This window comes from Ostrinia nubilalis, chromosome 12, assembly GCF_963855985.1.
Source record: "Ostrinia nubilalis chromosome 12, ilOstNubi1.1, whole genome shotgun sequence".
In the NCBI taxonomy this organism is placed as follows: domain Eukaryota; kingdom Metazoa; phylum Arthropoda; class Insecta; order Lepidoptera; family Crambidae; genus Ostrinia; species Ostrinia nubilalis.
The window spans coordinates 14,629,585-14,647,734 of NC_087099.1; the positions used below are offsets into that span (position 1 = coordinate 14,629,585).

Consider the following 18,150-nt stretch of genomic DNA (forward strand, 5'->3'; position numbering starts at 1 on the left):
CATATTTGAATGAAAAAAAGTTAGTTTGATTTGGAGAAGTTGATTTCTTAGAAGACAATATAATTTTTTCTAATGTCTATTACGGTAGAGCAGCAAACGGATATGGATTAAGTGTTTTATCAAATATCTTACGGCGGCATATCATAACTATGTCTGAACATAACTCGAATTCTAACCTCTCGGTATCACAAAGCACCAAGGAAACCGGTAGGCCTAAGTTAAAAATCTTAGCTTTCCACGGTTACAGACAAAATGGTGCTGTGTTTAGAGCTAAGATTGGGTCTTTTCGCAAAGCCGTTGCCAAGTATGCCCAGCTGACATTCATATCAGCTCCTCATAAAATATTCAATGAAGATGGGGGAGGTGACGAAGGTTAGTTATAATAATATCTCAAAGTCAAATATTTTATTCAGTACTTAGACCCTTTCCAGGGCGCTTATACACATCCTAGATACAGCTCGCCTTACCAAATTTCTCCTTTTGTTTTTATTCCTTTTGGAAACAGTACCAACTATTCCGTAATCTAATTAGCAAATTAAGCCACTTGATTTTTTTCCATAAAATGTTTGCTATTATGATTTCTGTTGCTTGAGGACTAATTTCATCATGTTGTATAGATTGCAGATCATGGTGGTTCAATGCTGAAGACAACACATTCAGTGGTAAATGCTTGGGTGGCCCTGCAATAGGGTTTGAGGACACATTGAAGTTGGTTGAGAAGGTGGTTAAAGAGCATGGGCCATTTGATGGGTTCATGGGCTTCTCCCAGGGGGCATGCCTAGTGGGACTTTTAGCTGCTATGCAGCAGAAAGGATGTGAGTTTTTAACACCATCAGTTTACTATAATCAATCTATGGAAATATAAGTCTGCCTTACTGCCCAAACATCCAGCTACATAGCAAAAATTTGTTCATTTATTTATTACTTATGGTGCTGTCCCCATTTGAATATTTTTTTCAATTGTGGCCTCTTCTACATCTGAACTTGTGTTCTTGTGTTCCAGACTTACCATACACATTCAAGTTTGCAATATTTTCATCTGGGTTCCGATCAGGGAGTTTAGTGCATAAGGGATTCTATGATGAGGAAATAACTTTGCCCTCATTGCATGTTTATGGAGAAAGTGACTCTATTATTCCTAAAGGTAACAGATTTTTTGTATTCTTTTCAGCAACATTGCATTCATTGAGTTTGCTATAGCAAGATTTAAAACAATATCACTTTATTATAATGGATTAATACTATACACTAAAATAATATTACACTTTCAGAAATGAGTGAATCACTAATAAGCCTTTTCATAAAGCCTGTAGTGGCAGAACATTCTGGAGGCCATTACGTTGCATGCTCAGGATCCACCAAAGACGCGTACCTAGATTTCCTACATGACAGGTATCAAGATATACTGGAAGAGGACAAGGATCAGGAACAAGGAGATGAATAGACTACAAAGAGACACAGAGCATTAGGTTTACGCTTAAACTGGAACAGACAAGTGATAGCCATTTGAGAAGAGACTACCTAATTCCCCTTTTCACCATCAATGACCAATTTTTAAGTGACCTCTTTGAAAACAACATTTCTTTTGTTACCATAGGGGTCATAAATTAGGGATTGATGGAGAAAACGGGCATAAGAATAAAAAATTGATTGAAATGGCTGGAAAATTTTAATGCAACATTCATGTTAATTAAAATTCTATAAATTACCATTGTCTTATACTTATTACTACAATTACTTATCACCTTTGTACTATTAATTTAATTATTTATATCTATGTAGGTATTAATACTTTTTTATTCTGAAACGTAAGGTGCAGTGAAAATGGATTCACTCATCCCTAACTCCCGTTCCATTTTCAATAGTTCCAAGTCCAGTTTATATTTTTCTCTTCTTGCTATTTCCACTTTCTCTTTCATTAGTTGTATTTCAACCTTAGCTTTCTTTTTTTTTAGTTCCACTAGTTCATTAAAATTATCTGAGGAAGTCATTTGTTGCAGTGGCGATTTTCGCTTTGTAGTTTCATGTACACGTTTTTCAGCAAAAGTTTCCTGTTCAGAGTTATCTGAGACATCTAAGCCATCTCCTGATGCATCTTTATCCACATAGCCTGATTCTATGTTATCGTCATCATTATTTGACTTGGAACTGCAACCAGCTTCTTGCCTGTTGTCCTGTGAATTTAAAGAATAATAGATAATTTAATAATGCTCTATGCTATCTCACCGTCATGCTCCTCTAGTCCTCTAGTCGGTGTGATAAGCTTCACGATAATCTGATATACTTTATTTTATTTAATATCTCGCGAGATACAAAACTATCGAAAAATTGTGAACCGGAGCGAGTTTACAATTTAACGCATTTTATTTTTCGGTAGATTATAATCTAACTAAGTGAAACCGCTTTAAATGACAATCTGTCGCACGTTAATTGGTCAACTGTATTAGGGCTGCTATTCCTGTTTGTTCGGTCTTACAGCCAGCAATTCTGTGTCAGCCATAGAGTTAAGAACGAAACACGGGCGTCAGTCAATATATTATTATGAATTGTGACATCAAGTATTTATTTATTATTTTGGAGGTCAATAATCACAAACATCACATAGAAAAAAAAGGAATCAATAAAACTATTGCCAAACGTATTGTAAATTTATTTTAAAAACGTAAATTATACTGACCTCTGCTTTTGGACAGGAAAAAACAGCATTTTGAGGCATCCTACCTTTGATTACGCCTCTTATTGGAGCCTTTTTCTTTGCTAAGCATATTTTACACAAATTTATGAATATTGAAATCGCAAATATTGGCACCATATATTTATCTCTCAAAACGTGAATAATTTTATCTCGACGTCCATGTCCAGTGGCAATATGTGCGTCGAGTATCAATTGATAATACTCTTCCACTGGAATAATTTGTACTAAAGGATCTGAGGTATCCTTTCTCTTCATTATTAAAACTTTCTGGTCACCAATATTCATTACATCGTATTTTTTTGCATGATAGTAATGCTTGCTTGTTAGTCGCCCACCTTGAGATTTGGATGTGTTGTACTCGTCTAACAATTTTATCACATTTTTTATTCTTTGATTTGTCCATTCATTTTTTTTATTATTTTTATTAAGACTGCTGTAATAGTTTTGTAACTCTATGGTAAAATCATCCCGATTAACAATAACTTGTTTAGCTGAGTTTTGTTGATGGTCAGGCTCAATATCCGACATTGCAAACCAAATTGTTATCTCGATTAAAAACTAATGTAGGGTACCTAGTAGGTATGTAATTTAGGTTAGGTTCGGTGAATAACTGCACTTCTTTATTTAATCACCAATTCATAATTACATCCACAAAAAAAAATCTATAACGTATTCTACAGCTGTTTTCGATTCTAATCAGTTTAAAATCACCAAAATTATTCGTTTATATTCCATCAAACGAACGACTTAACAAACAAATATGGCGGCGCGAAGCATTATTATGCCGTTCAACCAATCAGCGCGCGAAATGCGTTCCGTTTCGTCGCATCGTCATTTCATAATTTGACGGTTTCTTCACTTCGATAGATTCAACGTAAGCATTATGTTACGGTCTTAGATTAATAAATCGTTACGGGTCACCAATCACAATCTTTCGACAGTTAACAATCTCGCGAGATGGATTTATAATTTTACGTTTTTACAATTTTATTTTTTAAGTTAGTCAATTTTTGTATTGTTATAAACGAGCGACGATACCCGAACGGTGAAGGAATGAGGATCAGTCAGTAGATAAGGCAATTTATTCTGTTCGTAAGTGTAGCTAGAGTGTAATTTTATGATTGTTTAATTATTAAACATACATTTGAGAGCTTTTTTTGAGGCTTTTGGCATTCAAATTTATGAGGCAAAACTCCCTTCTTTAGTTTAAGCTGTCCTCCAACCAAATTATACTTTATGTAATTTTCCATATCTTCTTTCAACTGAAATATAAAAATGTAGGTATAAGTATGAATTTATTTACTTCTAACAATAAGGCATAGCTGAGGCAGATACATAAATGACCAAAGGCATAAGTTGAAGCCTTGACTGATTTTTGCAGTCAAGTGGTTTTGACCGATTATGTATAAGTTTTAACTGTAACACAAGTAGGTAACAACCAAGCACGTTTATTTTATGGGTATGCCCGGTCTATAGTATAATACGTCAATGGGTACACCACAGTATATTTTGTGATACAGTTCACACGTAATAAAAGTTGTAAGTAAGTAGGTAGGTACCATCTTATAATTCTTATACCGACAATTAATTAACACACAAACTAAATAATAAGTATGTAGGGGTACGTACATCGAAATGATCTTCACAGCAATGTCTTGTAGCCAGGACAGAGGGTGTAGTTTTATCATTTCTGTTAGCAAGGGAATACCATTTCATACGAAGTTTTGGGTCTCTAGGCACGTGAAAAAATAGTTTTTCTGGCGTTTTAAAAGTAGTGTTTTTACATTTCGGCACTATACAATATTTATACATAGCTTAATTTGTTTCAAAGTGACGATTTAGTAATCAAACATAACACTGCGTGCCTTGTCGTTGCCAACGGCTAACTGGGGTGTCATGGCGGCGACCGTCTGTCACTCTGACGTCACAGTTACCGCGCCGGGCGTTGTGCCGGGCGCGGGCTGTCAGTGAACTTCGCTAGTAATTTGGTCTTAACTTCGTCAATTTTTGTCGTAGAATAAAAATGTTTGGACTGTATTAAATATGGATTTCTTAGTCCTATAAATCTGCAGTCATTATTTTATTACGTATCAAACCATAAAAAAAAACCATTCGATTGTTGGAATCGCCATTTCTGCTACTGGGCTGGGAGAGACGCGCGACGCTCGAATGAAAACCGAATCGTGCCGATTGGAGATAGGACCCGAGTACCCGACCCGAACGGGTTAAAATCAAAATATCGAACACGTTTCATCGAACGATCAGAATATCGAACGATCAAAATATCTAATTCTCAAAATATCGAATGTTCAGAATATCGAATTTACAAATGATCGAACGATCAAAATATCGAATGAAAGAAAGAAAAAAATCAATATAGAGGTTTTAATTAAATGTAATCATACCTACGATTAATGTAAATAAAACATAAATTCTTAAACACATATTTTTTTTTTATTTCCCACTTTTGGGTACCATAGTCAACAAGGAACCCTTACCTCCATCTTTCTAAATAAACTATGCAACGTAAGATCGACTTTCGATATTTTAATCATTCGATATTTTGATCGTTCGATCATTTGTAAATTCGATATTCTGAATGTTCGATATTTTGAGCATTCGATATTTTGATCGTGCGATATTCTGATCGTTCAATGAAACGTGTTCGATATTTTGATTTTCGATCATTTGTAATGAGGATCATTTCGATTTTTAGCTGTGAATGCAGATTTATAGGGCTAAGAAATCCTTAATACACAGTCCAAAAATTTTTGTTCTACGACAAAAATTGACGAAGTTATGGCCAAATTACTAAAAAAGTTCACTGACCGCCCGGCGCGGGGACGATGACGTCACTATATCCGATCCGAACGCTGCCGGCGTACTGCGTGGATAGAAAATATTTTTTTCTAGCCAAACTATCAGTTTTAGAGAAAAACTTGTAATGACATTTATTCATCAGAATAAAGTAAGCTATCGATAGGTAATTTTTAAAAATAGAAATTGTGAAAAATGACTATACTTTATGACTTATCCCCCCCCCCCCCCAGGCCAGAAACTGGGTATTAGCATCATATTATGTATTATTATGTTCAGTACAATCATTAAGTTACACTCACCCCAACCGCGTCTCCGCATTGCATCGAATCCTATGAAAATGTGGTTTTTGGACATAGCGATACTTACTTTTCACAATTTTTATTTTTAAAAATTACTGGTCGATAGGTTACTTTATTTTGATGAATAAATGTTATTAAAAGTTTTTTTCTAAAACTGATAGTTTAGCTGGAAAAAAATATTTTCCATCCCAATAGTACGCCGGCTGCGCTCGATTCGGATATAGTGACGTCACGCGGCCCTGCGTACGTTGACTTTTAGCGGCAAAAACGGCTTATGTTTATTACTTAATATCTTCGTAAGTAATGGTCCGATTTGGATAATTCAAAAAGATATATCTTTCTTATGTCTTAAAGATTAACGTAGATACTAGTTTTACTGAATTTTCTACAACAGTACTGATGCTCATTCGATATGGTGTAGGCTACCCGACCCGAACAACACAAGCCGAATGGCGCTGTTACACTATGCATTCATAGAAGTATGGGCGAGTCCCGGAAATTGTTCGAATTTTCTCGCCGTAAAAACCATCCTTGGACTTCAACGAACTGGTAAAATTGATTCAGGCTGTTGAGTTTTATGCGCTTAGCAACACGTTTTGCGATCCTTATCTATAAGGATCGCATGTTGTCTGTCTGTCCGTCCGTATGTCACACACACAGCTACTTTTTTTCCGAAACATTAACAGCTATAGTACTGTTGAAACTTGGTAATATAGCTGTATTCTGTTAATATTCTCTCAAACTCGAATTTGATTTGGCGCTTTGAATAAATAAATCAAAGCGAGTCCCTACCTACGCGACAGGCTCTCTCATGGACGTATAAAAAGTACGTCTATGCTCATTGCTCTCTCATTCTACCTAAGCGAGATCCGATCGTTGTGTCATTGTGTGGTGGCGCGAGTTCCAGTTCAAAATAACTAAAGCTACATCGATTCTAGTTAAAATGGGTACCTTCGTACAATTAATCCGTACGAAAGCGAAACACGTTTTAGCGAAAAACATTCATCGTGGTAGGTACGCTGGAGCGAAAGGCTAATCGAAACATTGGCGGCCGAATGACGCCGCGGCGACTAACATTTATGTGTTTTTTTTTAGTAGCTACATGTACGCCTAAGATGCGCGCCGCGATAAGCTTTATCGCGCCATTGTATCGATTTTTTACGCGATAAGCCGATGCGTTTGTCGTATCAATATTGGCCAGGGTCATCGCCCTGTAGGCCTAGGATGCGCGCCGTGATAAGCGGTTATCACGCCATTTTATCGATTTTGCCCATACATATACTTTGACGTCGATAAGAGTATAATATACTCTTCTTGAACGATGCACGCCGTGATATTACGTGCATCCTAGCCTAGATTGTGGGTGGGGCTGGTTAGAGGGGTCTGGAAAAAGTAGGGTAATGGAATGATTTCCAGATTTGAGGTTTTGTGGGGTGGGGATGATTATGATTACTTTTTAAATCATGATTATTTTATCATTGTGTAATATTCATCAAAAGTATAGGTAGGTAACATAAATTAATTACTTTGCTAATTTGTAATTTTTAATTCAAACTTTACTTATATTAAATTACTTACTCCATTTGATTCGGCAAGACTATCCCATCCCATTTCTATGGCCATCTCTTTCCTCATGAAGCTGAGGTTCTCTGATAACCCTGGAGTGGTGCTAGCATTGTCAGTAGCATCGGTGGATTTGCTGAGATCACGTCCTTCTGCTCTCGCTTTACGCTTTTGATCCCTCCAACACTAAATTATAAAATAGTGATGACTGATACATGTATACTGAAATAGGAATAGGAGTTGGGTAAAGGTATGACAGCGCATCAAGCTCAACACTGCGGCATCATAAACAGTTGTAATAAGTGCAAGTTTGCAACGAAAATGTATGGTCTGATGTGCTGTTGCATTGGATTTTGGGTCCTATGTAATTATATAATGAATCTCACCGTCTTCCACTGCTCCACAGACCGATGCGGCCCCAATTCGTCTAGTGCAGCTTTCAGTTCTGCCCATTGTAGTTCAAATTGGGCAGCGCGTTGCGGCGTTTTCCATTCGCCTCGTGCGAAGTCCTTATTTTGCAGCATATATTGGATAATATATTTTACCTGTGCTTTAGTACTTCTTATTTTCCTGAAAAACCGTGATAAAGATAAAAAATTATGTATTTAGATTAGAAAACAGTCTATTGATAAATATGTACATTTCAAGTATAATTTGAATCTATATTACTCACGTCTTTGTAGCCATTTTTCTAGACACCCAAGGTTTATTCATTATTAATTAAAAACAGTGTATTTATTTACACAACCAAACTTTTGAAAAAATCTCAACTTCGGCCGTCAACAAATCGTCAAATGCCAAATGCAATATGTCAAATTTGACGTACTTATTTTTTTTCCATACTTTCGTGCATTGGATCACAGATTTTGTAGTATGTTTACAGATTCTAATGTTATTTATAGTCCGACCAGGAACATAAAAACCCTCGCCATGTTGCGGAAAACTAATGGTACTAATTTCTTTTAATGGCAACAGCTCAGACTAGGGCAACAGTAACTGAAAACTTCATTGACATGTCACCTTGCATGTCAGTCTATTGCTGTCAAAGTGTAAACAAACTTTATTTTAAATGTGCGCAACTGATTTTGTGAATTAAATTGCCAAAATCTTTTTATAGTCGTGAAAGAAAAGTGGTTCACAATGTGTTCAAGTATTTGTCGAAGAGAAATACTAAGGGTTCGGACAATATTTTCATTGAATAATGTTTCCGACAAAGGTTGTCAAATTGACTGACATGTTTATCGTATAGTACAGTCAACTATGAAAATTAGCTGTGGTTTGTTTCAACTACCTATTTTAAAGTTTTTTGTCACTTTGTAAGTGTTGAATTTTATGGAATTGAGAAATAAGTACCGAGTTTGAAGCGTTCATGAGCAGACATTGTAGTTGAATATTCAAGTTCAGAATTTGATTATTGATGAATAATAATAAAATCCTACTTGCTCGATTGATGGTTTCATTTAATTTATTTAAACCAGTTTACCTATAATACAATATTTTTTGTTAATTTATGAAAATATTAAATTAGCCCATAATCCTGAATCCTGATACATAAAATTAGCCTATTAATTTAATACAGGTACGACTGTACCCAGTGTTGCACTATCAAATGCAATTGACGCGCCTCCATGCCAGGGTTTTTATGTTCCTGGTCAGGCTATAACTCATTAATAAACGTCGCGTTAAGACCCGTGTCTTACTATTTTAACTACGTACAGACTACAGAGTTTTCTTCGCGAAGGTATTTTAAAAAAAATCTACTCAATGTCATCAACAATATGGTGTAATTTTGACTTTGAAAGACACTGATCTTTTCACAATAAATGTCGGGTTTAAACCCGTGTCTTTCTATTTAAGTCGAAATGGAACGCGAAAGTTTTAATTTTATGGTGTAATTTAGCTTGTCTCAGAGTCGAGCGCCGTTTCGTTTATATACAACACTGATCGGTACTATGGTACGGTTGATGAATAATAAAATAAATCCTACTAGCTCGATTGATGGTTTCAATTAATTTATTTAAACCAGGTTACCTATAATAATATTTTTTCGATAATTTATGAAAATATCAAATTAGCCCGTAATCCTGAATCCTGATACATAAAGTTAGCCTATTAATTTAACACAGGTACGACTGTACTCAGTGTTGCACTATCAAAATGCAATTGACGCGCCTCTATGCCAGGGTTTTTATGTTCCTGGTCAGGCTATAATCGCTTAAACAAATAAAAAGTTAACTTTTTTTTTTATATGAAGCTGGGTCTCCAAAATTCAACAAAATTGTATCTCTGCTTGTGTTGATGGCCTCCTTAAGTCCTCACCTCGTCAGAGTAAATATATTCTTTGCTCCTCACCCTCAACACGTCTTGTTGTAATTTCTTATTCCACAAGAAACGAAACGAACAAAAAAAAACAAACCACACACATGTTATGTGATATGTCAATTTTTATATTTTTTTTAGGTTATGTTGTGATTGTGTTACCAACGGGAGACGAGGGAAGAAAAATTTCGATTCGATTTTTAATGAAGATGAGAGTTTAATTTTGGAATCTGGTTCTTTAGATTTATTATTCTTCTGAAAACAATTCCTACTCAATTTACTAGTACGATGTGGCGTCGATATTTGTTATGGTTCGCTCATGAACACGTTGATTTCCGACATGGTGTGAGTGGATCATGTTTTTTCATTAATTTTATACTAGGAAAAATGGAACCTATTTTCATTTGACGTTATTGTTACAGGAAATGCAAAGTATACTTTCAGTTTTAAATATTCCAATCAGGTTCATAGAAGAACCGTGTATGAGGAAACCATACTGGATTGTGGAGTTGGCTACTGAAGAATGCGCTAGGAAAATAGCATCTAGGTCCGTTCTTCTCAAAAATTGTATAGAACTATGGGCTAGAGCTAAGACAGAATCCCAACTCCACACAACTTTGAAGAGTGCGTTACTTAATTTAACTGGTAAATGGATGGTGAATAATAACGGAACAGTGAATGATTGTGGAATAAGTGACGGCCATGTGTGCCCGCGGTCTCTGATTGATCCTTGCTGTTCAAAAGACAAGTCGTTCAAGATTGAAGTTGAGACTTTCTGTAAGCATTTCTCAATGAAAGAAAAAGTTGATAAGATTGAGGTAATAAGACAATGTTTTTCCCATTTAAGTCATAAAGATATCTTGGCATCTTTTACTTATAAGCATGATAACCATATTTTTAATGATTGAGAATGAATTTATTAAAATTGCAGAAATTCAGCTACATGCCCCTGGAAGGTGCTGTAAAGCTGAAGAAACCAGACGTGACTCTGTCATACTTGGAGTTCTATGGAGTGGACCCAAACAATGTGCCTGAGGAGCCACATGACTTATTTTTTGGAAGATGGGTAAGGTGTACCATGTATGGTTTTTTATAATGATTTTATGAATGCATCTACAGCCTTGTAGATGATAAAATTCGAAAAGTTCTCAACAAGTTTTTACTCTTATCTATCATGCTATAATAAGCTATACTTTTTTACTATCACTTGAGATATTTTTGGAAATTTATCAAGACATTTTTCTTCTCATAGCAATCAGTAAAAAATTATAAAAAGATTCTTTGTGTGGTTAGATCCCCACTGAGAATTTCGGTTATCAAGCTAATTTTCACCAAGGTTAACAGTCTAACTTTTCACCAGATAGCTGATGGGCAGCGTGATGTCATCCAGTTCCACTCGCTGAAGAAGCGCCAGTTCATCGGGAACACCAGCATGGATGCTCAGCTGGCGCTGATCATGGCTAACCAGGCTCGGGTGGCCACGGGCGACCTGGTGTTGGACCCATTCGTTGGGTCCGGCTCATTGCTGGTTGCTGCTGCTCATTTTGGAGGTAATATCAGGTTCATTTGGTTTAATTTAACTTTTAAATTATACACTGCTACTAATGTAGAAGACCGGCCACTGCAAACTAAACAAACATAAATCGAACATGAACATGACCGAGGAAACTCTGTGCAGATTCTGCCATACAGAAGAAGAAACGGCCATGCATGTTCTTTGCTCATGCTTCCCGCTTATGAGCAAAAGAAGTATCCATCTCGGGCGACACATCATGCACCCGGATGAGATAGCAGATATCACGCTCCAAAGAATCTGGAAATTTATAGACTCAACGGGACTAAGCAGTGAACTCTAAAGACAAGGGCTGCCACAATAGATCAAACCTGGTCGAGTTGGCGCAAGTAAAGGCCCAAAAACCAATAATAATAATAAATGTAGAAGAAATATTTTCTAATCCTGTGTTGTTCGGAATCCTAAATGAGGGCCGTCAATTTGCGCCATATATCGAGTACACTTTAGGTTTAGATTAGAATGCTCATTTCATGTCTTTTAGCATTGCCTTACTGAAACATACACACTTATTCCTTTATTATTTAAGATATTCTACTTTTGATACAGGTTTTGTGTGGGGGTCAGACATAGACTTCTTGATGCTACACGGCCGAACACGACCCACGCGCGTCGGACAAAAGGTAACCAAGTATGTATTCAAATGCTTTTCAATCTCAAACCAATTTTTTTATACTAGACAGAAACTATAGTGAGCGTACGGCGTCGGACCGGATAGAAACCAGTCAATACACGCCTTGACCATGACAGTTGGTCAAATAACTCCAGATTTTTTTATTCTTAAAAAAAAACACTGATTTCATATTTATGCCACTTTACTATAAGCCTCTTAATCCACTGCAGGCGCGCGCGAAAGAAGAGAGCATCCGCGGCAACATGAAGCAGTACGGCACATCTTCACGGTACCTTGACGTGATGGTCAGCGACTTTTCGCTGCCCATGTGGAGGGACAGCCTTAGATTCGACGCGATTATCACTGATCGTAAGTTTATACCTATGACTAGCTTTTGCCCGCGGCTTCACCCGCATGAAATTTAGTTTGTCACATATCTTCATAAATTATAGCCTATATGTATTATGTATGTTAATCTGGGTTATAAACAATAATACTGTAAAGTTTCAACAAAACCCGTTCAGTAGTTTTTGCGTGAAAGAGTAACAGAATCAGAATTTTATTTGCGTAAAAACATCCAGACATCCACACAAACTTTCGCATTTATAATATTAGTAGGATATGATAGCATAATCTCGTTGCTCAGTCCCATCCCATTTACGTTCCACAAATAACTTTCACGTCACCACACCCAATGAGGGCTATTCGCTGGGTGCGAAGTACTAGGTGGGGGGGACATAATCTATCGCAGCGCTCATGGTGGTCAAAAGTAGAAATAATGTTAGCTCTGTCATCAGATGTATCTGTCAATGGCAAAGCGATTCTTCATAATACATTTTAATATCATTAATTAATCGCATAAAAAGGGTCCTACTGGGAACTTAAATAAAAGAGTGGACTGTATTTCGATAGGGCTGTTTTAATAGCCGTTTACAATTTGGAAATAACTAAACTATACAACGTGGTAGTACAAAAATGAGTCACAGTAGTTGTTGTGCACAGATGTTTGCTTTATGATGAGAGCGTGAATTATTGAACTCTGCCCTTGTTTTGTTCTTAATTCTTCTACATCTCGGACTTGTCCAGCCAATACCAACAACTTTCCTTTAAATACGGTTTGTGGTTGGAATTTGATATTGTAACTCTCACAAACCCGGTCTTCAAAACGATACTCATTTCGATCTGAAAACGATATTTAATTTATTACTAGCGATACAGAAACATTTAAATATATTTACTGTTATATAATGAAACCGTTAAAGTAGCTTTTTCTTTTTGTTTTACTGTAAAACTACAACTGTAAATGAAGTAAACAAACCCTGACACAATCAAAATAAAACACACTTTTTGGACTTACCTCATTTGATTTGAATGACCAAAATGATTTCAAAACCTTTTTTCCACCCAAATCGTGGTATCACAACAATTTATTAGTTGAAAATATTTGTTATTTTTTCATTTCGATATTTTTTCACAAATATACGACCTAAATGTCAATGTGACAGAGCCCACAAAGTTGTGGACGCTAGTTGGCGCTGTAATCGTGCACGGAGCCAATAGTTTTTATTTTGGCACCACTGGCGAGCGACGGGATTTATCTTTATGGTGGTGGCGGTATCACTATCTCGGCTATAAATCGTTCCATCCACAATGACGCGCCCCACCATTCTTCCACTAATGTTTGAGTGTTATCGGTACACGCTAAATTATCCACGAGTGTGCACTGTGCACACACACTACAATAATGCCGCTCGAATTTCTCGGATCAACTTCCCCGCACCCCGCGCTTCCCTCGACCAAAAAATGGTGGGGCGTGTCTTCGTGGATGAAACGAGCAAGTGACAGGACCATAATCTACAGTGGCGCCAACTAAAGTACGGCCAACTAGTAGCGATACAAAAGGTCGATACGACTGTCGAGTTGACAATATATTCTGTCTGTCGTAATGTCTCGTTCTCCCGCTAAAATATGTCAAAGTCAGATTCATCCATGACATTGGGTTTGTTTACATTTTGGTAAAGCCTGGTCTGTGAGCACGTAGAATTTTGTCCAATGACCCCAAGCTACCCATCTTATCGCTCGCGCGTAATTATGTTGCTGTCGCACTCGCACACTCACTGCGGGCGCCCGTCGCACAGTCGCGACAGCAATATAATTACGCGCGAGCGATAAGGATGGGTAGCTTGGGGTCATTGGACAAAATTCTACGTGCTCACGGACCAGGCTTTATCGCTTGTCGTTGGCCGTACTTTAGTGACTCTCATTCTAAAACCAGTCGCCAATTCCCCAGCTCCGTACGGCGTCCGCGAGCCGGCCGAAAAGATAGGCATCGAGAAGCCCAACTACATCCTGATCGAGGAGCACCTGGTGCACCACGTGCCTTCCAAGGTGGAGTACGCGCTGCCTCACATCTACAGCGACCTGCTAGACTTCGCTGCGAGGAAGCTCAGGATGGGTGGCCGACTGGTTTGCTGGTATCCGCTGGTCAGGTCAGTAGAACTGTGATGAAAACTTCATACTTTATAGAAGCGCTAAAAGATTTACGCCCGTATTCACAAACATTACTATGAGGTCTCTCTTGGACGCACAGCGTGACACACGAACCAATCACTGAGATCTATTCAACGCTGTGCGTTCGATTTGCTGCTTCACTTAAGCAAGCATCGTTTGTGAATACGGACGTTAATATCTTGTTTACGAAATTTCTTAAATCTAAACACTCGACAGCTTTTATTCTAGGCAAAGAATACAATTCATCGTCTTCATTTCAGCCGCAGGACGTCCACACACAGGATATAGCCTCCCCAATGATTTCCAGATTAGCAGATAGAATACAGTAACAAAAGATTCATATCTTCTCTACAGATATAATCTGCCGGCTGGTTTTAGTGTCACGCGGACTGTCAGTGCGGATCGCTCCGCACAGCCGATCTGTATGAACTGGTAGGGAGCGGAGCGGTTCCTCCGGACCGCATTACTCTAAAACGCTCCCTAGAAGTTCATACAGATTGGCCGTGCGGAGCGGGTCCGCACCGGACGGTCCGCGTGACACTGGATTTTTCACAGCGATTCGCAGTTTCAAATCTTTTTTTTAAACTGTTCAACTACAACTGACATAATAAAGTTTGTTATTATTGTCTTTAGAGAGGAATACAAAGAGGATCAACTCCCGCAACACCCGTGCCTAGAACTCGTATCTAACTCCGAGCAAGTACTGTCGAAGCTGACAGCGCGTCGACTGCTGACCTACGAAAAGACGCACGACGACGTGCCTAACTTGCCCGTCGACCCGCACTCGGGAACTCACAACTTCAGGTAATTTGAACTTTATTACGTAGTCGATGAAGTTGCAAGTGTAATACTGACCTACGAGAAGACGCTCGACGATGTGCCTAACTTGCCCGTCGACCCGATTTCGAGAACGGACAACTTCAGGTAATTTAAACTTTATTGCGTAGTCGATAAAGTTCCAAATGTAATGCTGACGGCGCCGGCTGCTGACATACGAGAAAACGCGTGACAATGTGCCTAACTTGCCCGTCGATCAGCACTCAGGCACGCACAACTTTAGGTAATTTAAACTTTATTACGTAGTAGATAAAGTTCCAAGTGCAATAAAGCACTCCGAGCAAGTATTGTCGAAGCTGACAGCGCGCCGGCTGCTGACCTACGAAAAGACGCGCGACGACGTGCCTAACTTGCCTGTCGACTCACTCGGCCACACACAACTTTAGGTAATTCAAACTTTATTACGCAGTCGGTAAAGTTCAAAATGTAATGCTGACCTACGAGAAGACGCTCGACGATGTGCCTAACTTGCCCGTCGACCCGATTTCGAGAACGGACAACTTCAGGTAATTTAAACTTTATTGCGTAGTCGATAAAGTTCCAAATGTAATGCTGACGGCGCCGGCTGCTGACATACGAGAAAACGCGTGACGATGTGCCTAACTTGCCCGTCGATCAGCACTCAGGCACGCACAACTTTAGGTAATTTAAACTTTATTACGTAGTAGATAAAGTTGCAAGTGTAATGCTGACGGCGCGACGACGTGCCTAACTTGCCAGTCGATCCGCACTCGGGCACGCACAACTTCAGGTAATTTAAACTTTTATTACGTAGTTGATAAAGTTTCAAGTGCAACAAAGCACTCCGATCAAGTACTGTCGAAGCTGACGGCGCGTACGCGTCTGTCCCGGACTGTCCGCACGCACAACTTTTAGTAATTTAAACTTTATTTCGTAGTAGATAAAGTTTTGAATGTACACAGTACTTTTTGTAGTATAGTGTTTTTTTACATCTGATACTAAAGCCTGGTCCGTGAGCACGTAGAATTTTGTCCAATGACCCCTGTCTCGACTGTGCGACGCGCGCCCGCAGTCAGTGTGCAAGCGCGACAGCAACATAATTACGCACGAGCGATAAGGATGGGTAGCTTGGGGTCATTGGACAAAATTCTACGTGCTCACGGACCAGGCTTTAGAACATACAATTTTTTTTCCCACAGAGAGAAATACTTCGCTATGGGTGAGATATCGAGGCGAGAGAAGAAAGAAAGACGCGCGGAGGAGATCGCCGCCACTGCTGCGTATAAAGCGAAGATGGCCGCCGGTGACGTCACGTGATAATATTCTATTTCTGTAAGAAGTTCTGTAAATACAACAATCAAATTTTAATTTTGTTTGCTTTCATTCCCGCTACATGTTTTAAAAAGTGTGATGATAGGAGAAAAGTAATGATAAACTCATAATACTTAATATTCAATTTATATTTGAATAAATTAACAACCAAACCGCTTTCAAGTGGTATAAAATAAACATATGATCTTAATTCGAATGAATAACTAAGCATTTAAACATAATATTCACTCCGACTTACATTAGTCAAAATGTATTTCATTTTTTATATTAACTATATTTGAAATAATAAACTCGAATCAATAAATGATATTATGCATACTGAAAACAAACCACATTTAATTCATGTAAATATTTATCTATACTTATAATAAAACAATCTAGGTATGTTGAGAGTGCACAGAAAATACATAATTATAATAATTATCTTAGTATTTGTAACATAACATACTGAGGGTAACTAACACAATAAGAGAGCTGCCACACTAGCGGATTGCAAGCGGAGCGGCGGCGCGGCGGGCCGCTAAGAAAACGCCTGCAATCCGCCAGTGTGGCAAGGCCCTAACGCTCGGAATGGATTTGATACTGCGCTGCACATCACTTACTATGCAATTCGCTGTACCACCCCAACCTAATGCGGCAGAGGGTTTTAGAATCGCGCTGACGGCTCGCTGATCTTCGGCGCTGACAGATCAATATTTATGTTAAAGGAAACGTTCGTAAGTGACGCTGATCGTTCGACGATTCAAGCTTCAATCACACACACCAACGGGCCAGATCGCCATCGCCGGCGCAATCATAGGTCAATGACAGGTCGCGCGACCCATGACAGTGATGGCGATCTGTACCTCTAGCATGAACAACTTTCGTCTTCGAATCGTTTGCGTATTCGAAAAAATTCGATACTCAACCTTCGAATTAAACGATAACGTGACAGTTTTGATTCTTAAAATAAGTTTCGTGCAATCATTTCTCATACTAAGTTCACTTTACGACACGTTCACAAGGGCGTTGTTGTAGTTTTCGTGCTAAATCTTTTGATGGCGATTGGAATACGCAAAAGATTCGAATTCGAAAGTTTTTCGTGCAAGCCGTATTGCACGCGTTGCAGTTGGTGTGGTTGAAGCTTTATAGATTTCGGCTGTCAGCGCCGACGGTCAGCGTGCCTTATATTGAAAATGGTCACCACGCCCTCCCCGAACGACCTACATACACTTAACTAGTCGGCGATAGCGAGCTGCAGCATCATGGCGGCGAGCTTGGCGTTGTAGTAGTACAAATTGTACAAAGAAACAAGAGTTTCGACAGCTTACAAAAAGTAACTGAAGTATCATAAGGCGGGTTTTAGAATCGCGCTGACAGATCAATATGTATGTAATTGAAGTGAACGTTCCTGAGTGACGCTGATCGCTCGGCGCCGACGCTTCATACATTTCGTCTGTCAGCGCCGAGGGCCAGAGTGCATCAGCGCGCCTTATCTGTTGCAAATGGTCACCACGTCCTCTCCACGACCTAAAGACTGGTCCGTGAGCACGTAGAATTTCGGCCAATGACCCCCAGCTACCCATCCTTATCGCTCGCGCGTAATTATATTGCTGTCGCGACTGTGCGACGGGCGGCCGCAGTGAGTGTG

At 38.7% G+C, this 18,150-nt stretch overlaps 3 protein-coding genes across 4 annotated transcripts; 2 read left to right on the forward strand and 1 right to left on the reverse strand.

Annotated features, from left to right (window-relative positions):
- The first annotated feature begins 57 nt into the window (after positions 1-57).
- Positions 58-1,708, forward strand: LOC135077018 (esterase AAEL000016). The gene is made up of 4 exons (XM_063971611.1): positions 58-372; positions 618-815; positions 1,004-1,144; positions 1,272-1,708. Exons 1-4 carry the CDS (start codon positions 150-152, stop codon positions 1,442-1,444), a joined length of 735 nt encoding a protein of 244 aa, XP_063827681.1. The 5' UTR covers positions 58-149; the 3' UTR covers positions 1,445-1,708.
- Positions 1,651-8,209, reverse strand: LOC135077017 (uncharacterized). 2 transcript variants are annotated; one of them, XM_063971609.1, is made up of 5 exons: positions 8,051-8,209; positions 7,764-7,947; positions 7,393-7,563; positions 3,838-3,957; positions 1,651-2,174 (listed from the first exon to the last, which is right to left on the reverse strand). In XM_063971609.1, exons 1-5 carry the CDS (start codon positions 8,089-8,091, stop codon positions 1,797-1,799), a joined length of 894 nt encoding a protein of 297 aa, XP_063827679.1. In that variant the 5' UTR covers positions 8,092-8,209; the 3' UTR covers positions 1,651-1,796. The 2 variants fall into 2 exon arrangements, with proteins under 2 accessions (XP_063827679.1, XP_063827680.1); XM_063971610.1 differs by lacking the exon at positions 3,838-3,957 and having other exon boundaries at positions 8,051-8,202.
- Positions 8,210-9,820: 1,611 nt separating this feature from the next.
- LOC135077020 (tRNA (guanine(10)-N2)-methyltransferase homolog) lies at positions 9,821-16,556 on the forward strand. The gene is made up of 9 exons (XM_063971613.1): positions 9,821-10,041; positions 10,119-10,514; positions 10,628-10,762; positions 11,057-11,246; positions 11,816-11,889; positions 12,110-12,248; positions 14,170-14,368; positions 15,024-15,194; positions 16,388-16,556. Exons 1-9 carry the CDS (start codon positions 9,985-9,987, stop codon positions 16,503-16,505), a joined length of 1,479 nt encoding a protein of 492 aa, XP_063827683.1. The 5' UTR covers positions 9,821-9,984; the 3' UTR covers positions 16,506-16,556.
- The last annotated feature ends 1,594 nt before the right edge of the window (positions 16,557-18,150 follow it).